This window comes from Prosopis cineraria, unplaced genomic scaffold (genome assembly GCF_029017545.1).
Source record: "Prosopis cineraria cultivar Desert tree isolate PC_DT_omini unplaced genomic scaffold, ASM2901754v1 PC2, whole genome shotgun sequence".
In the NCBI taxonomy this organism is placed as follows: Eukaryota; Viridiplantae; Streptophyta; class Magnoliopsida; order Fabales; family Fabaceae; genus Prosopis; species Prosopis cineraria.
Window position 1 is genome coordinate 40,877,188 of NW_026555333.1, and position 16,657 is coordinate 40,893,844.

Below are 16,657 nucleotides of genomic sequence, written 5' to 3' on the forward strand. Positions count from 1 at the left end.
TCTTCCCAATTTTAAGCATGGTCCAAGACAAAATCATCACATTTAGTGGTAAGATTAGAAATCTATAACGTACAATGGAGTAAAAATTCTAGTTAAGTATAATAGAACATAATTACTTTCAAGCTATTAGGGAAGCTGATGGCTCTAGCAAAATTTCTCACATTGCATGTCATGTGCAAAGATAATTAGTATTCCCTATATATCACCTAAAGCAGTTCACCAAATATAACCCCTTCAAATGGCCGTAAAATTCCACCAGAGGGACCAATTCCTAGAACTAAGCCCAAAAATGATAAGCAAAATCATCCAGCGGCACAATATTTGCCAAAACTCCATGGCAGCAGGCACACCGAAAACTGATATTGCCGCATCTTCCCTTTTGTTTTATCATTGCCAGTCTATACTTCAAATTTTGCATGTAGATGATTGGATATAGGTCTACATGCATTGCCAGGAAAAATGAGCCTCAATCATAATTCATCATGACCTTGGGGTTCCTCATCAACCAATTCCTTTCTTGTGCCTTCCGTGTCATCCCCTGATTGATCGCTTTGAGGAGCATGATGGGCTTCTGGGTTCTCAATTTCTGGTTGATCGCTTTGGGGAGCACCATCTGTTGACGTGTTGTTTGCAGTGTCAGTGTTGTTCCTGCTCTCAGTTTCATTCTTTGGGGGTTTCTGGATTCTAGGTTTGGGTTTGGGGATTCTATTGATCCTGGCAACCTGTAAAGGTACAGAGAAAATTCAACCAAAGTTGTACTAATCTTCCGAGGACCTTCAATCACATGCTAATACCATATTCCATCTTAATCATGAAAGGTAAGAGACAATACCTTGCTTTGCAGGTCAAATACCTTCAGATATACTTCATCGGAAGTGAATACTGGCTTGCTAAATGCAGAAGTCCTAACAAAGGAATTACAGAATTGGAAATTAATGACTGGATAAACCAAAGCTAACGTAAGAAAATTGAAACTTCCTCAGCAGGTTCAGACTCTAAAACGATAAATAAGTGCTTTAAAAGAGCTACATAAATTCAAATCTTCGAAAATGTTCAGACGGACACAGTAAATATGGTTACTTGAACTCAAAGTAAAATGTATGCCTGAACTAGGCAAGTCCACTCGGTCTTTTTACCTCTTTTTACCTCAAATAAAAGAGAAGGGAAGGTGCAAGGTTTGAAATTAGCCATGCGATATATGATTTAATCATGATGATACAAACGAGTGTTAGTTAAGAATATCTCGCATTCAAAGCATGTCTGGAATTTTCATGTTTGAATTAATATACATACATACATACATACATACATACATACATATTATTTCATACTCAATGCACAAATTATCAAGGAAAAAACAAATAATAAGTTTATAACAAAACAACATGAAAACAATAACAGGAACTCACTTAGCCTGCTCAGCCTCCTTCTCATCCAACCAATTCTTTAACTTCTCAGCATCTCTGACAACCTACCAGATAAAAAATATTAATTTAATGTAAGCACCGCATTCATATGCTCAAGTTCACGAAACCAATAAGCACAACCAATACAAATCAAATACCCCATCTATTTCTTCTGTTGGAAGCCAAGACTTGTTTTTCTTCCACCCTTCTACAATCTGCATGTGGCAGAAAACAATTAATTATATTACAATACAACATATCGTGGAAGCCAACGGCCTGACTTTCAAGTAAAAAGGTTTGAGACTACTATCTCCATCTACTAACGGCTGATTGAGATGCCATAGATTAATGTGGGACCCTCATACTAGGACAGTCCACTGGCAAATTATCATCATTTTTTCAACATGCATTCCAATGTGGGGTTTAAAGAATACTTTTATCAACGTTTTCTTAATCAGGTTTCTTAATATAAACATTGTTTTTAAATACTTATAAATTAATAATACAAAAGAAGACTACATGTCTATGTCAAATATAATATTTACTTTTCCATCTATTAATTAAATAACATAGAGTCCTTTAAGGAGAACTAGATTCCGAGCCTGTGATTGTAGAGTTTGAGGTGAGTTCAACAATTCATGGTTTATAAATAATGTGGCTTTTTATAAATTTTATATTTTATGCAGATCTATTCATTGAAATGCTTGCATTTTAAATAAAATATATGATTTTTTTATTTTATATTGTTTACATATCAAAAACAATATTTTATATTGTTCTAAATATGACCCTGCTCAAATGGTTTAATTGGTGACTCAATGGTTGAACCAATAATCTAGTAAGAACTTGATAACTTCGGTACATTGAAGATCTGTCCAGTTTCGAAAACCACGCCAATAAACTAAAGGTCTATTTTAAGGCATTCAATAGGCTCAAATAAGAAACACAGAAATAATATAATTTATACACTTTAAAAAGGATCACATATATTGACTTAAATCTGGAAGTGGGCAGATCCGCGCCAGAGTGCCAACATAATGAAAACTTGATAAATAATAGAAAAAGAAGAAAAATGTTGCCATTTAAATTAGATAATGGTATATGGCAATGTTTCATTGTGCTGCAATCTTTTACCCCATTTTTAGAGTTTGTAATTCGAGCTAGCCCAAACCCGCCCTCAAATAAATTAAGGTTGGGCTTGATTATGGGGCTTTTTTAATAGGGTATGATATTTTAAATCTAACTCGAATTGCGCTTAGCTCGAATAAGCCCAACTACTAGAATTTTCAGCTCTATATGTATATAGAGTTGGTAATTTTAGTCAAACCCAAACCCGACTAAAAAAAGTTATGGCCATACTTGGTTATATGGCATTTTTAAGAGAGTAGGATACTTCAAGCCCAATTTGAATAAGCCCGGCCCGAATTGAGCTCGACTAGAATAAGCCTGCCTTGCTCGAATTATCGACTCTACCCCTTTTCCATGAATATGTGTCCTTTGATTTGTTCATTACCATTCTTGCAGGCTCTTTGGGAAGTATTTTATGAAGAGCAAGCTCGATGATTCAAGATTCTTTTATTTTCATTGTTCAAGTCACACCACACTAGCACAATGAGGCTTGTCACATAACCAGAACCTACCTTTATTTTAAAGGGAAAAGGATGTGCTACACACAAGGACACAAATGATTATAGATTATTGATCACTCTAGTACATAGAAACATTAATTTTAGTCATTATATATTTTCAAAGCAAACCAGATACTATCACATATCAAACAATTCCTAGAGAAAACAAAGATAACTTCTAATCATCACATTACACTAGAAGCCTGGTAAAGGTACCTGTTGCAGTTCTTTAAGGTATTTATGAGCATGATCAACTGCTGCTGGTCGAGATGTAAGCTCCTTCAATCTGCAAAGGATTTTAATTGGTTCAGACAAATTTCAACATGCTATAAAGGCATAGTAAGCGAAAATCAACAAATCTAGCACCTTACTAAGAAAACAACATACCTGAAGAAAATCGGATCACCAACTGCTTTTAACATATCCAGACGCTCTTGAAACTCTGTGGCATTCGCATCTTCTCCATCCATATACAACCAATCTTGCACCTGACACATTCCAAGAAACTTAAGTCAACAATCTCAAACCAGAAAAAATAAATAAAGAATTGTCCAGGGAGAAAAGTGGAACCTGATCAAGCTTCTCAACAAATGATTGGCGTTCATCATTAGTAGAAACCTTTGCACAATCCTCCAAAGTTTCAATCTGGTACAATGAGGAATAACAGCATTAGAAGTTTTATATGTATAGCTAGATAGTTTTATTTTTAACAAACTTCAAAAAGGTTAATAAAATTAGAGTTATAGAAAGAGTTCTGCCTCAAATTGATGATGACAAAGTGCAAGGATAAGATATTAAACAAAAGTCAACAGAAGGAACAACAGTAATTTAAGTTAGAAAGAGTTCTGAGGCTTGGTCATGCCTCATTGTTGTAAATTCATATTTTTCCTTCAATGAATGTTTTTCTTTCCAAAGGGGACCTTTGGATACTCACTGCAGAAAACTAAATAACATAGTAAGTGAGCCTTTGGTTGAAGTTAAAACGATAATGGAAATCTCAAACAAAAGAGAACATGAACTATCATACAAAATAAAATTTTAGAAACCCCTTGTATCACTGAAAACAAATATATTAAGAAAAAGGAAATCATGAGCATATTGTTATCTACCAACCTTTTCCTTAGTTGTGTATATATATCCTTCTAAGTTGTTCTTTAATTCTGCTGTTCTTCTTCTCTCTGCATCTTTGTGGTCCAATGCCTCTAATTTGTCCTTAGCTTCAGCTATAAACTCTTTTGACAGAGGCATTCCAGGTCCCATCAGCTTTGAATCAATCTAGGGAAAAAAAATTGGAAATTTAAGCAAGGGGTACACATGCTAAGAGGTTCCATATAGCATTTTTAAATTAAAAGCTGTTTGTCAGCTAGGCTGCACCTTCAATGGCACCCTAAAGGTTCGCTTCTTCAGCTTTCTCTCTATACCAGAATCTGCAGCAGTTTGCTCCTCTGTACTAGCATTCAACGTCTTACTAATCCCTCCATCAGTTTGCAAGTTTTCACCATTTTCCTCAGAACTATTCCTCCCACCAGTTTCCAATGTCAAGTTTGAAGAATCAGAAGTAGCATTCTCTATGGTCAGATTCTTTCTAAGAACTTCCACCCACTCTGTTATTTCAATAACAGCATCTGCCCGATCCAAAGAAAGGATTCCACTTCTACTAAGAGAGAAATGCAGATTTGCTTTTATGGGAGAGGACAAATTCCGAGATGAGTACCTACAAAATTAGTGAAAAGCAGATGCAGAAGACTATCAAACCATCTGAGGTTTGAAAGTTATTCTAGTAAGAAGCTTAAATCAGCAATTATGTCCATAATTCACGAAAGATGTTTATCCTTACTTCTCAGTTGCAGCTGTCAAACCAGATACTTGATATTGAGCAACTTCAGCAGAGGTAATGCCAGGTGGCAAAAGATTTTCACTCTCATATGCTAGTGAAACCTCAAAATCTTTGTTATGGATAATTGATCTGAACATCTGTTGAGCAGAAATTGTAACTACGGATTATTAACTGAGTTGGAGAGCGACTAATCACTTTGTCAACTCTGTATCATGCTGTCACATGAAATATAAATTTAATCCTCTTTGATTTACCTTGCTTGGGACCTTCTTCATTCGTGGTACAAGCAACTGCCTAGTGCTTTCATCTTTCAAGAGATCAGGACCATTCAGCTCAACCACAAATCCATACATTGAACCATCAACCATTCCCAGCTTCCGGTTCAATTTAATTCCATCACTTAAATTTGCAGCATACAGTGATGCGCCTAGAACTATAGCTTCATCCGCATCAAGATGTCTGTCAAGTTCTTTCCTCCCAAGGAACTCTTGAAGCTTAGCCTGAAATAGAAGGAATAGAAGATAATGGAATATTTTGGGCTCATTACCAAAACACCGCCAGTAAAAGTGAACTGCCAATGCTGCATACAACAAGAAATTTTGAAACATCTGAGCCAGATTAAAAGAAAAAAAACATTACTGCGGTTTCTAGTAACAATAGTTATGCAACAATTATATCTTTTGAACTATGTGAGGGAGGTGGTTGACATATAAACATAGTCATTTTCATTAACACCTATTTCTGCATACAATCTTGCTAACAAAAGAGCTGTGCTCTTTCATTTGCTTTTTCTGGAAAATACTTAGCAGCCACCTCTTGAAGGCACCAATGACAAGTTAATAGTTCAAATTAATTCAACCAAAATAGTATCCAGCACTCTAGGCTCTAGCACATTAAACAGTAACAACTAACAAATTAAATTTCTGCATGGAGTTATGGCTCATAGATTAACTTCTGTATTCAAAGTCATATCATATGGAAAACTTATTGTGTCTAGATGATATGCTAATGCGGAGAGCTCAAGAGTTTGGCTTATATATCAAAGTAATCCCACCCTTGCCTAAATATGTACCAATGTTACATGTGAGGGAATAATTATGACTAATTAGTCAAAGAAGTTACTAAGCAGTTGCTGACTAGGTAAGTATAGGACCCAAACAGTTTGCCTAGTTAGCAACTGCTAGCTAAATTAATGGACAAGCTAGTAAGAATAATTCCCTCTCACACAACAATTACCAAAATAAGTAATGGAAAGGAATGAAATTCAAACCTGGAGTTTAGGAACTCTGGTTGCACCTCCTAGCAACTCCACCGCATATATTTGGTCAGCCGCCAACCCTGAATTCTCAAGCAACACTTTCACGGGCAAAAGAGATTTTTCCCAGATATCCTCACAGAGCTCTTCAAACTTCTCACGTGTAATAGTACTCCTGGAAGGCAACAAGACTTTGATGAACAAAAATACTGATAAACATTTAAACTTACGTATATTATAAATTAATCATCAACCAAATGTTTAAATCCCTCATCAATTGTTATTGGTTGCATTTTGACTAACGTGTGTCATAACCATGTGAAAAAATTTCACACATCAGTCATCACGAGTGTTCTGTGATTTTCTTATTTATTACTGCTTATTTGTAATTTGTAAATCTTCCATGATGGGAAATCCTATAGCTTTGCTCAAACATTTGACAAGAAAATATATGACATGCAGCATTCTCACTCAGGGCATGTTCATAAAAACACAAGGCATGCTCCCTGAATTATACATAACTTCAACATTGCCAAAATTTATAAATTACCTCCGAGAAAATTCAACCTTGAGCTATTAGGAAAGCCCTTTTTTTTTAATAGTATTTTACATATTTTACACATTTCTTTTTCCAACATCACCTGTATAAGTTCAATTAAACTTCAGTTTTTTCTGTTGCTAAACTTAATGATTGGTCCTAAAAGTTTCCTTTTCAGGAATCTCAGGCCACCATAGTCAGGAGAGGAAAGTTATAAATCTTAGTGTAGAAAAATTAGAAGAGTAAGAGGCAAAATAACTTATAATGGGAAGCCGAGGAGATAGCATGTCAGCAATTTTACTGAAATGGTAGTGCTAATTTATATATAAAAGGAGCTAGCTAAGAGGGTATAGTAAGACAGACAAAAGTTTTGTACTACCATCCTTACAGAATGAGTTGAGCCAAACCTACACTTCAAAATGCAAAGAGCTATACCCAAGTTTTAAGACACGATCCCAAGAACCACTTTCAACAGATTTGCAAAATCAGGCATTACATGTCATATAAAATAAACCCAAGATATTAACACCTAAGGAAATTTATCCACCACTACACCATAATATCAAAGCGTATGCGATATTCATCACCTAGTAAACCAAAGAAAGAGCATTCTACTCTTCTAGCAAGAAACAAATATATTAGACGATATTTTTCTTAATTTTGTGTGTTAAATGTTCCACCTTTCGTTGCATGAAAACTTTTCGTTTTATGGTGTTGCATTCAGAAAAAACTAATTTTCAGGGCAATCCAAATGTCTCTTACCAAACACAATACAGTCTCCTTGATGAATGATGTGACCGTTAGATATGGTCAGACTTATAAGAGGAGATCAAGGGAGCAGTTGGGTGTAGAAAGGAAATACCCATTGGGTTAGGATTAATATCCTGGGGATCTAGAAAAAAAGGATTATGCCATGATGTTTTGATAGGGTGGCTTAGATTTAGTCTCGATATTGAAGCCACCTTTTTGCTTGCTTTATTTGGCTGTATTATTTTTGTTGGCACTCAAGGATGTTTTAGAGAAGTTAGACAGAAGTGAGAAGAGTGCTGGTCTCTCGAACACCAGTGAGAGACCTTTTCTTGTTGCTGTGTTCTTCCATTTGGTTTGTAATTTCAGTCATAGGGAATAGGGTTTTGGCTAAAATCAGTGAGTTTCTCTTGTAACACTGATTCGGTTCATATGCATTAATATCAAAAACTTTAGAATTTCCCTCATTTATTTCTCTTTGCATTGAAAGCTTAGTTCTATTAGTTACTTTAGAGCAGAGCTCTATCAATTGATATCAGAGCCATGCAATCCTCGGACCCTCTAATAAGCACAAGAGAGATGGCCAAAAGAGTGCAGTACTCCAATCCCGAGGTACAAGAGTTAAAAGAATCTGTTGGAGGACTATCGAAAGAAATGACCATGATGAAGGAGATGATGCAGACGATGCAAGATAAATTAGAGCAAATAGCAGAGAAACAAAAAAGTGCAGACCAACCTCCTGAACAAGATCAACCCAGCCATGAAGAGACTACAGGAAGCACCGGAGATCATGAAAAAGAAGTAGGGAAGTACAGGAAGCTGGAGTTACCAATATTTGATGGAGATGACCCTATCGGGCGGCTTTTCAGAGTGGAAAGGTATTTTCAAATCAATGCTGTGGCTGAAATGGAGAGACTGGAAGCAGCCATCGTGTGCCTCGAAGGTAAAGCTCTTAACTGGTATCAATGGGTGGAAACTCGAGCACCTATCCGAGAATGGTCAGAGTTCAAGCAAGAACTTCTGCATCGATTCCATCCCTCACAGCTTGGGGATGAATATGAGATGATGTTTGCAGTCAAACAGGAGCGTTCTGTGCACGAGTATGTGGAGGAGTTCGAACGCGTATCAGCTATGGTAGGAGACGCATCAGAACCGTGTGTGGTTGGGGCATTTTGTGTAGGACTAAAACCAAAGATAAGGGCTGAATTAAAGCTCACAGCCGCCAGTACCCTTAGAGAAATTATGGAGATGTCTATTAGGGTGGATGAGAGGAATTAGGTAATAGAGAAGGCCAAAGACTCAGTTTCTGTGAGGCCAGCGTTTTCAAAGTGGGCTTAAAAATGAATCAGCCCAAACTCCTTTCACACGGATCACTCATGTAGCTAAGCCCAGTAAAAGCATGCACACCTCTTCAATACACTCGGGACTCCAGAAACGGGCTGAGACAAAAACGGCAGACTCAAAAGTGGCGAGCAACACGACAGGAACAGCGTCGTCGAGTCCAGGGGGACGAACCCAGCGACTGTCAGACGCAGAATTAACTCGTCGGCGAGAGCTCGATTTGTGTTTCAAATGTGCAGATAAATTCGGACCTAATCACATCTGCAAAAATAAAAATCTGCAAGTGATGTTGCTGGAGCTAGAGTCCGAGAAGGGAACCGAAGGCCATGAACCAATGTGCATTGAAGATAGTGAAGAAGCCGAAGAAGATGAAACTCGAATGGAGTTATCACTAAACTCCATAGTTGGGTTTGGAGGAAATCACACTATGAAGTACGTGGGAGACTATAGGAAGCCGAGATTGTGATTTTGATTGATAGTGGGGCTACCCACAACTTCATAGCTGAGGAATTAGTCACCAAAATAAAAATTCCAGTGGAGGACATTGCCGTCTACTCTATCACTGTTGGGGATGGGTTTAGTATTAAAGGGAAGCAATGCTGTAATGACCTCAAGTTACAGGTACAAGGCCTGGACATTATTCAAACTTTCTACCCCTTTCCACTCAGTGGCATGGATGCTGTACTAGGAGTTGAATGGTTAAAATCTTTAGGAGAAGTAAAGGTTAACTGGGGGCAACTGACCATGAAGATTGGTAACAAAGGAAATAAGGTGTGTTTACAAGGTGATCCTGCTTTAACCAAGGCCTTGGTTTCCCTTAAGTCATTTATTTGATCCGTCCCGAAGAGAAGGGTGGGGTACATGATCAAATATAATGGGATGAATATTGAAGAAACAACAGCTGAAACTAAACAATTGACACCTAAAATTCAGAACCTCCTGGACCAATTCTCTATAGTTTGTCGACCTTTTGAAGGGTTACCACCAACTCATTCTCATGATCATGCAATAGCAACCAAACCAAGATAACAACCTCCTAACATACGGCCGTATCGGTACCCTCATGTTCACAAAAATCAAATTGAGAAGATGGTGAAAGATATGTTGAGAGCAGGTATCATCCAGCCCAGTCAAAGTCCTTATTCAAGTCCAATTTTGTTGGTTAAGAAAAAAGATGGAAGCTGGAGATTCTGTGTGGACTATAGAGCCTTGAACAAAATCACGGTGCCTGACAAGTTTCCCATACTAGCTATAGATGAGTTGTTGGATGAGTTAAAAGGAGCCGCCATCTTCACCAAGCTGGATTTGAAGGCCGGATACCATCAGATCAGAATCATGGTTGGAGATGAACATAAAACAGCATTTAGAACCCACGAGGGACATTATGAATTCAAGGTAATGCCCTTTGGTTTAACCAATGCTCCTTCCACATTCCAATCTTTAATGAATGAGATATTCCGAGAGCATCTTCGGAAATTTGTGCTTGTATTTTTTGATGACATACTTATTTATAGCCATGATTTAACATCTCACTTGAAACATTTGAAAGCTGTTTTGTCTATCCTGAAAGAGAACCAGCTAGTGATCAACCTTAAGAAGTGCACTTTTGCCCAACCAAAAATTGAATATCTTGGGCATATCATTTCCAAGGAGGGAGTGCAAGCGGATCCCAGCAAAATTGAGAGTATGGTGCAGTGGCCTAAACCCAAGAATGTGAAATCCTTAAGAGGGTTCCTAGGGTTGACAGGGTATTATAGAAGATTTGTCAAGAATTATGGAAAAATTGCTAGTCCTCTCACCGATTTACTTAAGAAAGATGCCTTTAAATGGACCCTAAAAGCTGAAGAAGCCTTCCAAAATCTCAAGACAGCCATGACTTCTCTTCCAGTACTAGCTATGCCTGATTTTTCCATCCCGTTTGAGTTGGAAACAGACGCTTCTGGGTCTGGAATGGGAGCAGTACCGATGCAGAATAGCCGTCCAGTGGCATATTTCAGCCAAAAGCTCTCTAACCGCGCTCAACAATGTTCCATTTATGAGAGGGAACTTATGGCAATTGTTATGGTGGTCAAGAAATGGCGACACTACTTATGGGGGGAGAAATTTGTCATCCAGACAGATCAAAAGGCTTTGAAGTTTCTGCTGGAACAGAGAATTGTAGAAGAAAGTCAACAGCACTGGATCACTAAATTAATGGGGTTCAAGTTTGAAATAGCTTACAAGCCGGGCAAGGAAAATCGTGCAGCAGATGCACTTTCAAGGAAAGAAGAAAATCTGGAGATACATGGTTTTTCTTTATGGCAGCAAGGTGACCTTGAAGAATGGGAGAAAGAAGTACATGCTGACCCCAAGTTAAATGATAGACTGCAAAAAGTCATTACCAAGCAAGGAAATTTGGAGGGATACAGCCTTGTGAAGGGTTGTCTACACTATAAAGGACGATTGGTGCTACCAAAGAAGTCTACCAGGATTCAATTGCTCATGAAGGAATTTCATGATTCACCAACCGGAGGCCATTCAGGTTATTTGCACACTTACAAGAGGCTTTCTACTATTGTATATTGGGAAGGCATGAAAAAAGATATCCAACAATATGTGTCACAGTGCGATGTGTGCCAAAAGAACAAATATCAAGCATTAACTCCAGCTAGGCTGTTACAACCCTTGCCGATTCCTCAACAAATTTGGGAAGATATTAGCATGGATTTCATTACAGGACTTCTAAAATCCAAAAGACATGACGTCATACTTGTTGTTGTTGATAGGTTGACAAAATATGCCCACTTCTTGGCTTTGACCCACCCATTTACAGCAAAAGAAGTTGCTGAAAGATTCATTAATGACATTGTTAAATTGCATGGGCTTCCAAAAACAATTGTGTCAGATAGAGATAGGGTGTTTGTAAGTCAGTTTTGGAAGGAATTATTTAAGCAAGCAAGCACTCAGCTTTGTCTTAGCTCTGCTTACCACCCGGAATCTGATGGCCAAACCGAAGTCTTGAATAGGAGCTTGGAAACTTATCTACGTTGTTTCACCAGTGAGAAACCAACCCAATGGGCACAATGGTTACCTTGGGCTGAGTATTGTTACAACACATCTCATCATGGGGCTGCTGGAATGACACCCTTTAAGGCGGTGTACGGACGGGACCCTCCTACTTTTTTTAAGCTGAATGAGGAACCGTCAGGCATTGAAGCTGTCAATGAACAAATTCAGCCCCGAAATTCCATTATTGCCATTTTAAGGGAAAACCTCACTGTGGCGCAAGAAAGATTGAAGAAGCAAGCTGACAAACATAGGCGAGAGGTACAGCTGGACATTGGAGATTTAGTTTATGTCAAAATCAGACCCCACAAGCTAAAATCTTTAGCTGAAAGACTTAATGAGAAACTCAGCCCTCGTTTCTATGGCCCCTTCAAGATCATAGAGCAGATTGGAAAGGTCGCATACAAGCTGGAACTTCCTTCCACAGCTCGCATTCACCCAGTCTTTCACATTTCTCAACTCAAAAAATCAGTTTGTTCAGCTATTGTCACTCCTACTATACCACCAGCACTTTCTGCAGAATTGGAGTTACAAGTACAGCCTCAAGACATATGCAAGGTTCGGAAACTTATGATAGGCCAGCTAGAGGTTTTAGTGAAATGGAGAGATTTACCTGAGTTTGAGAATTCATGGGAGATAGCTGACACCATTTCTCTCCAATTTTCAGATTTTCCCCTGGAGGACAAGGTGAGACTCTTAGAGGCGGGAAATGATGTGACCGTGAGATATGGTCAGACTTATAAGAGGAGATCAACGGGGCAGTTGGGTGTAGAAAGGAAATACCCATTAGGTTAGGATTAATATCCTGGGGATCTAGAAAAGAAGGATTATGCCATGATGTTTTGATAGGGTGGCTTAGATTTAGTCTCGATATTGAAGCCACCTTTTTGCTTGCTTTATTTGGCTGTATTATTTTTGTTGGCACTCAAGGATGTTTTAGAGAAGTTAGACAGAAGTGAGGAGAGTGCTGGTCTCTCGAACACCAGTGAGAGACCTTTTCTTGTTGCTGTGTTCTTCCATTTGGTTTGTAATTTCAGTCATAGGGAATAGGGTTTTGGCTAAAATCAGTGAGTTTCTCTTGTAACACTGATTCGGTTCATATGCATTAATATCAAAAACTTTAGAATTTCCCTCATTTATTTCTCTTTGCATTGAAAGCTTGGTTCTATTAGTTACTTTAGAGCAGAGCTCTATCAATGAACAAAATAAATACCAGAAAATTGTCGGATGATGCATTATTCAAATATTTTCAACCAAGAATGTCTCAAGAAAATATTCTCAATTGAAATTATCTTCTAAGAATTATTCATATGCAGTTTTTAGAGAGCATTTTGCATAACAGTGTCAACCATAATGTAAAAATCAGGAATACAGAGTACTAGGGTACATTGTAAAACTACAGAGTAGGGTCTCCTTACGTTTTGTAAAGAATAAGCTAAAAGCTTCTGTTTGTACAAGAGATTGCAATAAAACTATTAACAGGCCTTCATAGAAAACCTTAATATTTTGAATAGAAATAGTGCTCAAAACTTTTTTGATATTTACAGGAATTATTACATGAATTTCAAGGAAATTAGAAAGATGAAAGGAGCTGAGGAGAAACTATGAAATTCACCAACCTGAAATCCGTGTCTGCATGAAGTGACTCAACTGAAATTGGTGCAGCTGTGTTTGCACTAAGAATTTCTTTGGTTCGTTTAACCTGTTTCTTTAATTTAGCCATAGCCTTGGGATACTTTCTCACATCAAATCCATCACCAACTTGCTTATTAAATTCATTAGCAAAGTACTCCACTAATCGCAATTCCATATGTTGACCGCCCAGCTCTGGATTCCAATAGACATCCTTAACCTTCATGAATTATGAAGTAACAAGGATCATTAAGAAATACAGGAAAACATGATAACACACACACACACAGTCATGGTCATTTCATTTTCTTAAGTTGCATAGACAAGAACAATATGGGAGTCAGTTGAGTTTAAAATGGAGATCACTCCAGTATTAATAATAGAAAGTAAACTGTCTTCCATAATTCTATTTTCATGTTTAACATAAATAGAGGAAACCAAGGTTAACTTTTCATGTCTGAGACGTTTTAGTTACTGTAATTTTAAATATGTCAATCACAGCAACTGGGTATCAAGGTATTTAAAATTCTTACAACAATATATGAATCTAAACCAATGTTGTTAAAGGCGAGTGCCTTTGCACCTTAGGTGCTGAGGCAAGGGGCAGAACAGCCTCATAGCCTCTTGTGTGAAAGGAGGCCATGGGTTCACTCAGCACTCGCCTTTGGGCATCATGTGTGGCTTTCTCAAGCAAAAGGCGAGCGCCTTTGGTGCTTGGTTGATATTTCCTAGAGTATTTATTCATAATGCATGAAATGATTGCTACTTTTATCTATGTTTCCTTCATATGACACAAGTTTAGAGTATTTTATATGAAGGTTAACAAAATTTACAATTAGCATTTTAAATATGATGTGTTGTCTATATATTATGCATTTTCACATGGTAGTGCCTTGCTTCAATCGAGTGTGCACCTTTCTAGCACTTTGTGCCTAAGGTGTTTTACTACCCTTGTGCCTCGAGCATGCCTTTCACCTTTAATTCTTTAACAACATTGATCTAAACTGATTTAATATTCCTGATAAAGGAATTGGTGTCATCAAAAATAAAAGGGAAGTACAACTAGAGAGCACAATATGGTATCCTCCACAATAGACATGCTAATAGAAAACAACGAGGCAACAAGGATGAAAATATGTGATAAAGCTATCTGTTCTCTCTGCGTTTCAGAAGCAAAGCTTCTTGAAATGACCAAGGGAAAAGAAGCAGAGAAGCCATAAGATAATCCTATTAAATAACATAAGTCAAGAAAAGAAGATAGTCTTGAAAATACAGGTATTTCACGCCAACCAAATACATAGAACTGCATAAAAGCACACTTCTATAGAATTATGGCCTCTTTGCTCTTAATAATTGCTTTAAAGCCGATAATGAGAAACCGCTCCGAAGAGCAGGGAAATATTTTATCTGTTTATACTTATTCCACTATCCCCAATTCATAATGTCTTTCAATTAATAAATGCCACAATGACACTAACTACTTTGACAACTTCTGAGATGATAACCTACTACTTTCATAACTTCTGTTTCTTGTCACTTTCCATTATATTGATGCATGATTTGTATGTCATGGAAAATATTAATTACTTACTCAAGACGCCTATATTCAAGTCAATACCAGAATCATCCTTGAATGCTACGGTCCATATATATAAATCGTGTTATTAGATGACTACCAATTCAAATTTAAAAATACAAGTGACTTGTGTGAACAATTTCACAAATTCATGTTAGTTAGAACGATTTCAGGGGGGGGGGGCACGACTTATTTACAAGTAACTTCAAAAAAAAACATATATAAATTATTTAGATTAGATAGAAGAACTGTGTGAATTAAGCTAGTTCATAAATAGCATATGATATTGAATTAGCAACGCAAACTTCGAGTTACGTTTACCTGAAACTGATTAATTGATACTTTCTTGCCATATTCTTTACTTGGGTACGCCGAGAAATATACAAGTGCGGCGTAGGTACTGCTTGAACCCATGTCATAGAATATAACATGCCTGGACTCATTCGAAAAGTCCTTATCAATCCCATACTGTAATGCAGCACCAGAATGCTCGTTTATCAAAGAAAGAACATTAATTCCTGCCAATTCTGCTGCCTGAAGCAACCCGGTTCGTTCAGCTTGCCCAAAGTAAGGCGGTACCGTGATTACAGCATCTTTGATCGGAATTTTTGAATGGAACTCAGCTAAATTAGCAGCATAGGTCAAAACCATCGCCACCAATTCCTCGGCCGAATACTCTGTGCCATTAGAGTCGACTACGACAGTGGCAGTTCCCCTTGAATCTTCCTTGATTTCACATGGCAAGTACATTGAATCCAAAAACTTCTTAGAGAAATTATATGGTTTGCCAATCAAGTCCCTGATCTGGGAATAGACGTTTTGAGGATACCGAGCCACCAGACCGGCTGCTTCTTCGCCTAGTAGACGATCACCCGAATTAAATGACACCAAGGCCGGGGATTTTCGCTTGGACATCTCATTGATCGCTATCGATATTGGACTCTGCCCAGGTTTCAGGTTTACGACCGCTACTTTGACCCACTCAGAACCTAGATCTACGCTAAAAACTGCAGATTGCGACGGAGAAAACAGAAGCAAAAGAACAGAGACAAATATCCCAAGCTTCACCAGGAACGACGTCATTCTGGAATGCAATCGTATTTTCGTACACTCCCAGCTTCTTCTGTGCAGCACAAACAAAAGAAGAAAAATTCAGCCCGAGTTGAAACTAAAATTCAATTTAAATACCGATGAAATAAATGGAAATATCCTCATTCATTCTATATTTCTCATATCTCGATAAATAATATATATATATATATATATATATACCAATATTGTGCAGATCGCATTCTCAGGAAGACAATCACTGAGAAAACTCTAGGCGTTTGGTTGCCGAGAAAATTCGGAGGGAAAAAGTGAATCCGTGGCTTTTCCGCTAATCTCCAGTAAGGCGTGAAGTTGTGAAGGGTAAAAATAAATAAGGTGCATGACTTTGAATTAAGTGGCGCTTACGTGCTACAATGGGAGTGGGGAAGGGTGAGAGCATTGGACCAATGAGAAGAAGCCATGTGGCAAAATTAATACGTGGCGAAAAATTAGATGAGTTGTGTTGCTGTGCCTACGTTGTAATAGATCCTTCGCGTAGAACAATTTTGATTTAATTTAAATAAAAAAAAAGTCACAAAAGACTTGTTGACCCACTGGTCTAT

The 16,657-nt window shown here is 37.7% G+C and overlaps 1 protein-coding gene across 1 annotated transcript; it reads right to left on the bottom strand.

Annotated features, from left to right (window-relative positions):
• Positions 1-9: 9 nt before the first annotated feature.
• LOC129302490 (heat shock 70 kDa protein 17) lies at positions 10-16,411 on the bottom strand. The gene is made up of 15 exons (XM_054941425.1): positions 16,278-16,411; positions 15,327-16,128; positions 13,417-13,649; positions 6,142-6,301; positions 5,126-5,371; positions 4,872-5,008; positions 4,409-4,748; positions 4,148-4,309; positions 3,605-3,679; positions 3,422-3,522; positions 3,251-3,320; positions 1,565-1,621; positions 1,410-1,471; positions 833-905; positions 10-722 (listed from the first exon to the last, which is right to left on the bottom strand). The coding sequence occupies exons 2-15, from the start codon at positions 16,086-16,088 to the stop codon at positions 471-473; spliced, it is 2,730 nt and encodes a 909-aa protein (XP_054797400.1). The 5' UTR covers positions 16,089-16,128; positions 16,278-16,411; the 3' UTR covers positions 10-470.
• Positions 16,412-16,657: the final 246 nt, after the last annotated feature.

What these genes read in the sequence shown, in the direction of transcription:
- LOC129302490 (XM_054941425.1), bottom strand. Translation starts at nt 16,088, where the DNA reads ATGACGTCGTTCCTGGTGAAGCTTGGGATATTTGTCTCTGTTCTTTTG. An exon ending in CCTTTAGGGTGCCATTGAAG is followed by an intron (nt 4,310 to 4,408) that starts GTGCAGCCTAGC and finishes TTTTTTCCCTAG; the next exon opens with ATTGATTCAAAGCTGATGGG. An exon ending in GGTGATCCGATTTTCTTCAG is followed by an intron (nt 3,321 to 3,421) that starts GTATGTTGTTTT and finishes AATCCTTTGCAG; the next exon opens with ATTGAAGGAGCTTACATCTC.